General features: G+C 45.7%; 1 protein-coding gene across 5 annotated transcripts in view; it reads right to left on the reverse strand.

Annotated features, from left to right (window-relative positions):
• GRM5 (glutamate metabotropic receptor 5) overlaps positions 1 to 13,250 on the reverse strand; it is a 247,489-nt gene that overhangs the window by 52,989 nt on the left and 181,250 nt on the right. For all 5 annotated transcript variants that reach the window (XM_083436136.1, XM_083436134.1, XM_083436135.1 and 2 more), the window contains exon 4: positions 3,469 to 3,704. In XM_083436136.1, the coding sequence (XP_083292262.1) occupies positions 3,469 to 3,704 (236 nt within the window). The remainder of the gene's footprint in view (positions 1 to 3,468; positions 3,705 to 13,250) is intronic.

The following is a 13,250-nucleotide window of genomic DNA, read 5'->3' on the forward strand; positions in this document are numbered from 1 at the left end:
CAATCAAATGAAATTAAAAGGTTAATTTAAAAGGGAAAAACAACAAGACACTGCACCTCCTTTCCACTTCTCCCAAACACACTGCAGAAAGCAGGACCGAACCTTCCACTCTCTGTGAGTGGAGATTTTAATCCTGCTGGCTACTGTTTTGCCAGCACAATCCCTGCTGGGAATAGTCTTGTACAGTGGTACCTCGGGTTAAGAACTTAATTCGTTCTGGAGGTCCGTTCTTAACCTGAAACTGTTCTTAACCTGAGGTACCACTTTAGCTAATGGGGCCTCGCGCTGCCGCCGCGTGATTTCTGTTCTCATCCTGAAGCAAAGTGCTTAACCTGAGGTACTATTTCTGGATTAGTGGAGTCTGTAACCTGAAGCGTCTGTAACCTGAGGTACCACTGTATCCATTAACAGTTGTAAGGTTGGAAATCTGTACAGGAGAAGATTCATGGGGTTAGACACACTGCTGGTCACTGTTTCAGTGGTCCTAGCAAAGTTAGGAATGTAAGAGCAAGTGCCCAGCAAGATCAGACCAAAGGCCAATCTAGTCCAGCATCCTGTTCTCACAGCGGTCAATAAGATGTCTGTGGGTGGACGTGCAAGATAACAAAAGCATTCTGGGAAATGATATACAATAGGTTGAAAAAAATGTTTAAAATAATGTTTGTGAAAAAGCCAGAAGCTTTCTTACTAAGAATTTTAGGTGCAGAAATACCAAAGGAGCAGAAACTATTATTTATGTATGTGACAACAGCAGTGCAGATACTACTGACCCAGAGATGGAAAGAAGATAAAGTCCCAACCAGAATGGCTGATGAAGATGATGGACTATGCCAAAATGGTGAAAATGACTGGGAAAATCAGAAACTAGAAAGAGAGAACCTTTAATAAGGAATGGGAAAAATTTACAAATTACCTAAGAGAACACTGTAAACAGCTAAACACTTGGGCAGGATTTGAGTAACGCTTGTAATGTACTAAAAACTAAGGTAAAAATGGATTATTTTAAGAAAAATAGAGAAAATATATGATGCAGTTGAAAAAGATTGAAAATGGAAGCCACGGAAGGGAGAAGGGAAGTCTAAGGGTTCAGGGAATCCTAAATGTTGATGATTATGTCTAATGTTTGAATTTAAATGTGTAGTGTAAAACTGAAGAAAATATATATATATATTAAAAAGATGTCTGTGGGAGGCACACAAGAAAGGCCTTTATTATCTGTTTTGAGTTGCTGTAAGAGACATCAAGTTGTATTGATTAACTTCATCAGTCCTGGACACAGGGCCAACTTCTCCAAAGTGCTGTTTGATCCTTTAAAATCAGCACACCCCATTAAATGCACCCATGTCCATTTCTCCATCCTAATGATGGCACAGAGTCCCTTCCTTTACTTCCTCCCATGGCGCTAAGCGTTGCTGTTTTTATCTGTTTCTTTGGGACTCCATAGGCCTCAACCGACCTCTCCTCTGACATGGAGACGAAAGCATTGAGAATCAAGGTGGATAACTCTGAACACTTCTCCTTCTCTGTAACGCTTCGGCCGGGCAGAAAATCAATGCACTTAGCAGAGGCAGCAGCAAGTGTTTGAATTAAGGACGGCTAAAACTTCCAACCAGAAAGAGGCTGTATGTTTCCATGTTAGCTTCGCCCCCGGATGAAGGGCAAGAGAAGACATGCTGCTGCTGGAGAAGCTCCCTGTTGCTACACTCGCAAGCCTACAATGACACCAGGAGATCTACCCAGCTTGCAAGTGGACTAGCAGGCATAACAAATGGTCGGGATTTGACTGAGTGAGTCACAGGCTGTATACAACTGGGGAAGGGCCATAACTCAGTGACAGAGCCCATGTTTTGCCTGTCTTAGGTTCCATCCTCAGCATCTCCAGGCAGGGCCAGGAATGCCCCTTGTCTGAACCCTTGGAGACCCACTGTCAATATATACAACCCCAGGTTAGCTGAGTCAATGGTTTGACTCAGGATAAGATGGTTTTCCCAGTAGTGATGTATGGAAGTGAGAGCTGGACCATAAAGAAGGCTGATCGCTGAAGAATGGATGCTTTTGAATTATGGTGTTGGAGGAGACTCTTGAGAGTCCCATGGACTGCAAGAAGATCAAACCTCTCCATTCTTAAGGAAATCAGCCCTGAGTGCTCACTGGAAGGACAGATCCTGAAGCTGAGGCTCCAATACTTTGGCCACAACATGAGAAGAGAAGACTCCCTGGAAAAATCCCTGATGTGGGGAAAGATGGAGGGCACAAGGAGAAGGGAACGACAGAGGACGAGATGGTTGGACTGTGTTCTCAAAGCTACAACATGAGTTTGACCAAACTGCAGGAGGCAGTAGAAGACAGGAGTGCCTGGCGTGCTCTGGTCCATGGGGTCACGAAGAGACGGACACGACTAAACGACTAAACAACAACAAGAAGAAGATGGTTTCCTGCATTCTATTATCATAAAAATAAATATTCCATCTCAAGTGAGGTGTTTTGTGCAGTGTGTGTGCACGCCAGCTTTGATTGTCTTCACTCTTTAACAGAAGAACGCAAGAAGATTGTCTTCTGCAGATGACACAGAAACCAAGCAGGCTGGCAGGGGAAGATGGGGCAATCTGTCCCTCTGCGACTGCCCCACTCACTCACCTGCAGGGAATTCCTAGTCACCTAATGCTAGCAGGTGAGTTGTTAAACATGACCCTGGCTCATACGGGCTTGACATTTACTGCTCTGTTATATTTATCACCGTTACCAAAGTCACTTAAATAATGCAAATAAAGTCCTCCGAGAAAAGTCCTGTTGACCCTTTACCGAGCAAACTGAAAACAGTGGGCAATTTGAGGAGAAGGGAACAGAGAGGTTTTGTCTTTCTTAGTTCAGGCCTTGTACATAGGAGGGGGAAAAAATCAACTAAAATATACAGAGGGAAACCCCCTCTGAACTACATAGCCAATCAGAGCATGTGCTACCTCAGTGAACATCATGTGACGCTGGTTGCTAAGCAACACTTCCGCCCATACCCCTCTTAGCTAGCTGACTTTTTGAAAGTATCAGAGCTAACCCTTAAGTTACAAATGAAATAATCTCTGCTGCTGGAAGAGCGGAAAAGTATCTGACTGATACTACTCTTTGTTTATATTTATAAGTTTATTTTACAAATTAGTAAAATGCTGCACAGCCTGAGGCCATCAAAGTGGTGTGTAACAAGATAAAATAAAATAAAAACAACTGCCACGAAACAAAACCAAATTCCAGAATATAGAAAAATAATAGAATAGAAACTATGCTCAACCTTTTTGTTACCACATGAAACTGTTGTTTGAGTCTGCCCCCAGCTCATTGGCACAAAAGACACTTAACATCACCATACCTTCATCCCGACATTGATTCCTCCAGCTCCCATAATCCCAGAAGCAATTAACAGCTTGGACTTCATTGGTTTCAAATAAACAGACATGTAAGAATAAAGATGCTTACTGCTGCAGGTCTTATTGAATTTTGTATTCTCCTGAGGGGATCCCTTCAGCCGGCACTGGAAACGGTGTTGCCAAAATTCCTGAAACCACGGGTTTCGGTGGTTGGTTTCTGGCTGAAGCTGCAGGTAATAATCATCAAACCATTTCACATCCGGAGACTGAAGCTTGATTGTTATTCCGCCAACAGCCTCGCGCTGGTATCCTTCTGTCACATCGTATCTGTCTGCCCAGCCATCGCTGCAAAGATAAATAAAAGGAGCAGACTCTCTGTGAGGACGGGGCTGCTGTGAATCATTGAAGAGAATTATTGGCATGCGTCCTTGGGAATAGCAAGGGGACCCTGGCCAAACAAGAGCTGTGGCTGGACAAGGAAGCTGCTGCAGGGGGTGCTTCATCCTTGTCACACAGATACAGTAAGATCTTGGGTTTCCTTTATTTAACCAGCTCACACACTTGGCTGAGAGTACCATATCATGAACCTAATCCTGGGCAGCAGCCCTGCAATCAGACCCAAAGGACAAGTGGCCAGATAAACCAGAAGGACCAGTGGCACAAGCCCCAGAAATGATGAACCCATAAGAATGTGAATAAAAAAATACAAGAGGAGTCCTGCTGGATCAAATCAGAGGCCCATTTGATCCAGCGTTCTGTTCTCACAGGGGCCAACTAGATAATTATGGGAATCCCATGAGCAGGATGAGGACTCTTCCAGTCATCACCCCTAGTGACTTTCATTCAGAGCACAACCATCAGGGTTGGTGGCCACTGATAGCCTTAATCTCCATGAAATGTTCTGATCCCCTTTTACTCCACCACACATTGTGGTTCAGAATTGTGGTAGCAAATTCCATAACTCAGACCAAGGTTCTCAACACCAAGCCCGAGTCCCAACTACTGGGACGTATTGCGTTGCAAGGCTCTTTGAATCACTTCTGTGAGTAAAGTGACAAGAAGAAGAAGAAGAAGAAGAAGAAGAAGAAGAAGAAGAAGAATCTTGAGTTAGATACCTCCAAACTGGGATCCCCAAGCATAGCAACCCCTGAACAAATTCCTTTAAGGGTCAAGCAGCCTCTACACCAGAGACTTCACCCTTCCCAGCACCTACTTCCCAGGGCAGTCAGTACACCCAAGGGGAATGGACAGAAAGGAAATGGTGTGCTTGGCTCTGGACCAGAAGAACATCCCCTTGATGCTCTCTTCAGGAAGCGGGTGGAGTAATGGTTATAGTGTTATAACCTGGGAGGACCTGGGAGGGCAGGCTTTGAGTTCCCAATCAGCCATGAAGCTCACCAGGTGACCTTGGGCCAGGTGCTATCTCTTAGCCTAACCTACCTCTCAGGGATGGTGCGAGAATGAAATGAGTTACCTTGAGTTCCTTGGAAGGTAAAGGTGGTATATATATATGTAATAAATAAATAAGTTTCCACTGCTGATATTTAACTGTGTTATTTATTGTTGGATCCAGCCAATGACCCAATTAGTTCAGCAATGGTCAACCAGGCGCCTATGGGAAGCTCGCAAACAAGACACGACTCTTGCCACTTGTGATTCCCAGCATTCAGAGGCATGTTGCTTCTGGCGGTGGAGAAAGAACATGGCCAAATGGAATAGTAGCCATTTTTAGCCTTATCCTCCATGAATCTGCCTACTCCTCTATTTAAACCATTCAAGTTGGTGACCACCATGCTCTCCTGTGGGAGAGTGAATTCTATAGTTCAACTATGTATGGTGTCTTTAATCTGTCCATTGGACACCCATAAGTTCTAGAATGAGAGAGGTTTCTCCTTATCCACATTGCATAATATTGCACACTTTTATCATGTCACTTCTTACTAAAAAAAAAAAAATCCACCCCCAAATGCTGCAACTTTTTCTCATGGGAGTTGCTCTATCTCCTTGATCACTTTGCTCTCCCTTGTGCTCTGCCACTTAGGACATGAGAAATGCCCTTCTGGATCAGACCAAAGGACGATCTGGGTCAGAATCCTGTTCTCAACACAGGTCACCCCTGGAAAGTCTGAAAATAGGACTCATGGGTCCCAGCCACTGGCATTCAAAGGCATGGTGCCTCTGACAGAGAAGGAAGAATGTAGCCACCCTGCGTATTATTTTATTGTATATCTTGCTAGTCTTCTCTTTGCAGTGTAAACTTGGATAAATGATATAGAGGGTGGCAAATGCCATAAAGAAGCAAGCAGCGGTGACCTAAACATTTAAACCTTGTAGGAGCTCCACTCTTCCTCATCCAATTGATTCAAGGCCTGGTCCTTAATGTCCTAATTTATGGACGCAGCCCTTTTCACAAATGCACTGAGGTTGAATTGGGGTGAGTTGAACATGAAGCTGCTGCAGCCTTTTTTCCGACCACCAGGCAGTGAGCGCAAGTGATGGCGAATGAAGTAAGAGAAATGACTTCATCGGCTGCTGAAAAACAAATAGCGGAAGGCGACAGAGTCTGATGCAGTAATACGAAGGCATACTGACTTAGCTGAAGATTCATAGGGTCTCCGTGCCTCTCTGCAAAATCTACAGGAATTTGACTTTCTAAAAAATAATAATAGAAGTTCGAAAAAAGATGGGGTGGAGAGAATAACTGAGGTGCTGTAATGTTTCAGCATAGGGATGGGGAACTTTTTCTATATGGCAGTGGTGGGCGGGGTCGGAGGAAAAAGTGGGAGGAGCAATTAATGTAAATGTTACCTGTGAACAGTGGGCTAGCTTCCAGATACACTCACAAACCCCTTTCTATTCTCATTCCATGCAAGCCAAAGGTATTTTCAGGGTTCAAGGATGCACTGCAGTCTGGGAAAAGCACTCAAGGGGAATGTGAGGCAGGGCAGGGGGGTGAGAATCCTCTCCAGGCCTGGAGAGAATCTTGAGGGCTACATTCAGACTCTGGGCCAGAGGAACCTCACTGCTTCTTTGGGATCATCCCCATCTTCTTCTCATTTAAAATACCTATTCCCTGGTCCCTATGCAAAGGGAGTTACAAAAACCTTGGCCACAGAACATGGTGATGATGTCCCAGGCTTGTGAAAAATGTGATATTGTTATTCTTACATCCCAACCCAACCCAACCCAACCCGTCTCTCTCTGGATGTATAAAGGATGTATAAAGGTTCAAGGTAGGACTACCTTATACAGTATGCATGTGAGAAACTGGTGATGAGGATGACAATGAGATTGAAGGTGATGATGGATTTGGTGAGTGACGACCATGATGATGAGGGTGGTGATTATAGCCTTGCTCCTGTTGTGTTGTTCGGTCCCCCTGGTCACCGCTGCTGTACAAAAGATAGTATTTTAACACAATTGACAAATCTGGAACCACGTCGCTTTGAGGCTCGTTAAGTCTGGATTCAAACCATTTGTTGTATCCATTTAACAAACATTTATATCCCACTTTGTTGTAAAGAAACCTCTAAATGGTTGACAGAAATACGAAATAAAACATTAAAAGTCTCCATAAAGAACAGGTGTTTTAAAAACGTTCGAAACAATATCAAACTAGATAGGCGATGCGAAAGAGGCACCCATGTAACTCATACATGTTGGTAAAGGTAGAGGTAAAGGGACCCCTGACCTTAGGTCCAGTCGTGACCGACTCTGGGGTTGCGGTGCTCATCTCGCTTTATTGCCCGAGGGAGCCGGTGTACAGCTTCTGGATCATGTGGCCAGCATGACTAAGCCGCTTCTGGCGAACCGGAGCAGCGCACGGAAATGCCGTTTACCTTCCCGCCGGAGCAGTACCTATTTATCTACTTGCACTTTGACGTGCCTTCGAACTGCTAGGTTGGCAGGAGCAGGGACTGAGCAATGGGAGCTCACCCCGTCGTGGGGATTCAAACCGCCGACCTTCTGATCGGCAAGTCCTAGTCTCTGTGGTTTAACCCACAGCGCCACCCACATCCCTCATACATGTTAGGCTTGCCTAAACAAACATGTTCTAAGCAGTTGCTGAAAAGAATACAATGAAGTCTTGTCATCTGGGCAGCCCAGGACCTCCAGACACACCACCCAGGCTTGCACCCCAGAGAGGTAACATCATTGCTGTTAATGCAGTTATGAGTTACAAGTCTCCGCAGTCACAGGAGCCACAGTGGTTCAGCAGCAGTTTGACTTCACCCCAGAGGCGCACTCCATTGCCTCTCGAGACTGATGGGTGCCAACATACAAAAGCCCGACTGATGCCAATATGCAGGGAGTTTCAAAGTTTCAGCAGACTACACAGTCTGCGGACAATGGGTTTGAATTTCGTGATAGGGCAGAGGTGGACAACGTAGATCTAGACAGACCTGGAGAGTTGCTGTCTGTTTGAGAAGGAGGGTATTCTGGGCTAGATGGAGAAATAGACTGGATACTGAAAGGAGGGGTGACTCTTTTATAGCTGCACCTACTTTTGACGCTGGCACTGATGTGTGGTTGGAGAACCTTGTCCAGTCTTGCATTCCTTTCTAGGCAAGCTTCCAGGAACCACATGCCAGTGGTGGGCGGGGTCAGAGGCAAAAGTGGGTGGAGCAATGCATATAACTATTACACCTGTACAGTATATTCTACACACGAACACCTCTGTATCCTCCATCCAGGCAAGCAAGGAGCATTACCAGAATTCAAGGGCGCCAGCCAGGCAACGTAAAGTAGCAGAGAAATGTCTGGAAATTTTGCAAGTTCAAAGTTGCTCCAGAAAACCAGCATTGCTACTCTGGGGAGGAAAGCACTCTGCGTGTGCCCAGAGACTCTCTTGCCTTTCTCCAAGTCAGCCTGTCAGTTTTATTATTAAATGCAGATTCGTAAATTCGAGATCCCTCTAGTTCAAAGAGAGCATTATAGTCACCCTACCGCATTGGCCTGTGGCTGTTTTGACAATAAGGTTTGTGGCTCGCAGGAAACAAATTCGTAGGTCTCCTTTGTCTCCCGTTCGCTGCCCTAGAAATTCTAACACTTGTACCCGAAGCTTGATTGCCGGTATACAACAGCATCTACAGAGCTGTATCAAGTAACCATGGCAACTAAGTGTATAGGCCATTTTCTAACAAAATATGAATTACAAGGCTTCTTTATTGTTGCTGTTAAAAAAAGGGGGCAAGTCTGAACGCTTTAGTGCTATGGGGGTTTTTTATTATGGAGAGAAGAAAAAAAACTCCGCATGGCTTTGTATTCTTTATGTTATCTTCCATTTTGCTACCCACTCGGAAAGAACACGGCAATTAGCATTACATAACGGTTTTAAATTGGGAATGGTGCCATTCGCTGAAGTGCGTTTAATTGCAGCTATACTTGGTCCTACATCCATATAGGCTAGATGGAGGGCCTAAGTGCCCGTTACATAAAAATGAGTATAACCCACTGCAGGCAGCCATTTTGTTTCAAGAAGGGGCACTTTGTGATTTGAAATGGAGAAGCAGCGGAGGGAGGGAAGGGGTGTGTGTTTTCCCTACTTGTCACTGTTCACATTTCACTTGCCAACCCGCTTCACCTATTCCTGGAATCATAGAATCTTAGAAGGGACCCAGGGGTCATCTAGTCCAACCCCCCGCAATGCAGGAATCTCAGCTAAAGCATCCATGACAGATGGCCATCCAACCTCTGCTTAAAAACCTCCAAGGAAGGAGAGTCCACCACCTCTTGTGGGAGCCTGTTCCACTGCCAAACAGCTCTTACTGTCAGAAAAAATTTCCCCGAATGTTTAATTGGAATCTTCTTTCTGGTAACTTGAAGCCATGGGTTCAAGTCCTACTCTCCAGAGCAGGAGAAAACAAGATTGTTCCCTCTTCCATGTGACAGCCCTTGAGAGATTTGAAGACGGCTATCGTATCTCCTCTCAGTCTCCTCTTTTCCTGCACTGTTCCAAGCACCTATTTGTGAGGGCAGAAACACAAGTCTAGGAACCCTAAATCTAAAAAAGCTGTGTGTTGTGGGTGGGTGGTTTGCTCTAAACAAACTCCTTTTCTTTTCTCATTCTTTCTCTGCTTTTGTTTTTATTTAGATTACTTTCTTTTATCTGATTGTATTCTGAAAAAAAGATTTAATAAAACTTTATTATTTATGTTATTTAAACTAACCTTTTTGGACCAGTGGGCACAGTTGGAATTTTGAAAAAGTGTCATGTGCGAAAGACATAAACTTGGTGCTGAGAGGACGAGGCTTACCCAAAATGGCCGCCACAGGATGTATGGCCCAACCCAAAATCGCTGCCGTGGAGGTATGGCTGCCACACCTAAATGAGCGGGAAAAGCAGTGAGACTACAAAATGATGTGGGCATGCCTTACACATGTCAATGGAAAAAATGCCACTACTCTTGCCACAGCCATGTTCACTCAGAGAGAGATGTTCTTCGCACCTCCCCTCTCCTCAGAATGGAAGGGCGGGTGGGTGTCTAATCCTGGCATCTGAAGAAATTGGGGCATGTTTAAGGGGGCTTGTCCCATATAGGAGCAACCGGAAAACTGCCAAAAGTAACTGGGCAGGAAGAGCAAAAAAGCCACTTGTGCATATTTACGAATACTTTCCACAGGCACTGTAGAAAGCAATGGGAGGCACACTGGCACCCATGGGTGCCATGTTGGCAGTGCTTGTGACCCTAACCCAGGAGGAAGTGAGAAGTGAAAATGAGAGTTATGTAGGATATACACTGCACCTACAACAAAATGTTGCAGTATGGAGTTCTGCTGTGCAGGATTCCAGCCACTCCATTTCACCATTTCCCTTCCTCCCCACCCTGCTTATGTGTGTTATACTTTCTGTTTATTTCCTTTGGCTTTGTTGCAAACTGCCCTATGGCTTGTGCAAAGGGCAGTACAGTGGACCCTCCAGATACGAACTTACCGGTAATTCGTTCCAGGTGTCCTTACATACCCCAAAAAGTCTGCAACATGAGGTGCTGCTTCTGCACATGCATGTGGCATGATAGAGCACTTCTGCGCACGTGTGTGGTGCACAGAGCGCTTCTGTGCATGCATGAAGTACGCACGATGAAATTTGCTCCATTCACAACCTGAAAGTTACGTTACCCAAGGTTCCACTGTATAGGAATTGCCCAAATAAATGAATAAAACTGAGGCTGTCTGGGAAATTAAAATGCCTGCTAGACCCAGGCAATCGGCACTGCTAAGAGCACTGGGCATATTCCCTTTCAGGGCCCGAGCAGCTGCCCATGGAAGCCACTTCGGCTCTGTCCTTAAAATAATAAACCAGCTGTGCCTCTCAGCTTGCACAACCTTCCCTAAGAACAGTTTTCTTCTTTGCCTCAAGCTGTGGCGACAGGCAGACAAACATGGAGGGTCGTGGAAGTGTTGTGCAACAAATGTCACTTTCTAAAAGGCTTCAGTTTGATTCCAGAAAGCCCAGCAATTACCTCTTGCCCAGGGAAGTGGCAACTTCTTCTATTCCAGTTATTCCGCTCCCCGGGCCCTCCCCATTTCACCGCGCACGCCAATCTATCGCTGATGTCACAGAGGTTAATGAGTTCATTCATTAGCTGGCAGTCCAGTCTCGTTCACTTTACCTAAAGCTGTTTGCAGCTCACATCATTATGACAAAAGCTGCCTCTCACGCCACAACAGCTGCCAGATCTCTGACAGATAGTGCTTTAGCAGATATTGTGTCGTGTTAGGCGTTGTGTTATGTTATGCTTTATTTATATAACACTACTTCTTCTTCTTTTGGCCCAAAGGCGGTGAGCAGCATATTAATAGAAAAGGAAGATGCAATAAATGCAAGCAATCCATCAAAAAAGCAAATAATAATAATAATCACAAAATGCCCACACATTGCACTAGATACGTGTTAGGAACACTAGTTAGCCCCGCAGCAAATAAGCAAAAAAGGAACCCATCAAGGCACCATGGGTGTATGCACTCCCCTTTCATTGCTCAAGGGGTCGGGTGGGGAGACATGTCTAGCTAAAGGCTGCTACCCTGGGGCAAACAATCTCTCCTGTTGCTGCCTACCAGCCACCAGACAACATACTGGTACGCTCCAAGCCAATCTCTGGGCGGTGAGATACTCCAGGGGTCACTCAGTTTTCATTTTCCTTGGAGTGAAGGTCAACGGAGACTGCATTGTCCTTAGGATAGATCAGGATTCCTCAACATTGGCCCTCCAGATGTTTCTGGCCTACAACTCCCATGATCCCTAGCTAGCAAGACCAGTGGTCAAGGATGATGGGATTTGTAGTCTCAAAACATCTGGACAACCGAGGTTGAGGAAGCCTGCGATAGACGGTTTTATTTACACACATATGAAAGCCAAGCATAAGATGGAGGGGCTCACTGCTTCAACACCCTGATAAATCCTGCTTCCCCATTAGATTTCTAGCAGAGGCCGAAAGTCCCACACAGAGCAAGCTTGTCTCAGTTGGCAGGACTGCCTTTTGCTCAGCTCATACACAATTTCACTCCTCTTGCTTGTTTTCCCAGCCAGGTGGGAAGAAGAAAGGCCCAGACATTTGCCCTGTGGCACAGAGGAACTTCTTTGGCTATGTTTAAGTGGCCAACGGCAAACTGGGTGAGGAAGCCTGGGCAAGCCCTATATTTATTCTCCAAGCGTGGACTCAAGTGATGCCTGCTGGCACAGTTGACCCCACCCCTGGGGAGGCCCTGCACGGTAGCCTGGCTGAGATTGGCTCATTTGCAGGCAGGCTACAACCTGGACAGTGTGCAGAAGTTTGCAGGCCACACATGCCAACCAGGTCTCCCACCCTGTACTGCCAGGGGATCGTGAAGAGGGGACAATGCAACAATGCCTGCCCAATGAAGGGATAAGCACACTTGTCTTAAATTGCCTAGTTCAGTGATAGAATCCTGTAGCCGATTTTGACCCTTCCTGGGTGAAGGACCCCAGGGATTAGAAGGGACTCAGGGCCTCATGCAGGCTGACCCCTTCCCTAAAACCTACAACAATACTCATTACATCCACTTTACAAGTGGATTGAGGGTGAGGGAAGGGAACCTACAAGCCTGGAATGCTGAACAGCCATCTCCTTCCTGATTCTCGCCTTCCACCCTAGCAGGGTCTCACCCTGAAGCACAGAATCATGGACTCATAGAATTGTAGAGTTGGAAGGGACCACAAGAGTCATCTAGTGAAGGAATTGTTTGTCCAACATGGGGATTGAACGCACGCACAAACCAATTTTCTTCTTGTTTTTGCTGGTGTACCCATCTGCACATAATAAACACCTGAGATATTCTCCACATAATAAACACCTGAGATATTCCACCAAAGGAGGAATTTCCTGGCCAATGGGTTGTCTCTAAAGTTAATTTCACCGAACCTCTTTTCTAGTTTCACCATCCCCAAAAGATAACTATCAGAGCAAGGAAGTGATCAGCACTATGGACAGCTCAAATATTGGCCCAAGAGCTAGCAGACTCTGAACCTTCAGCAGCAGTTTGGCTTCCTTCAGATTATCAGCTCCGACCTCACAGTGAACAAAATACGTTGGTTCCTGGCTCAGGGCAAAGTACCTGAAGAGAAAACTTCCTGTAGAGACAAGTGGGATGTGGAAGTCTGTGAGGGCCTGGAGGGCTCGGAGTAAGCAGGGCTCTTTGTCTGCTGTAATATACTTTGAACTGTTTCTGTTTGAGTGTACCTGGAGTCTGTTTTAAAGACAGGCAGCCCTGATATGCAACAACACAGCGTTGGCTTTCAAAGGGGTGCTGCTTCCTTTAGGAGCCCTTGGGTGTGGTGATGTGTCTGCAGTTTGGTGGCGGCTGCGGACATAGAGTTGAGAATGGTCAAACCAATCCATTTCTCTTTCTCTCCATTCCTCCCCCCACCCC

Source organism: Podarcis tiliguerta (genome assembly GCF_965153285.1).
Source record: "Podarcis tiliguerta genome assembly, chromosome: 4".
Lineage (NCBI taxonomy): Eukaryota > Metazoa > Chordata > Lepidosauria > Squamata > Lacertidae > Podarcis > Podarcis tiliguerta.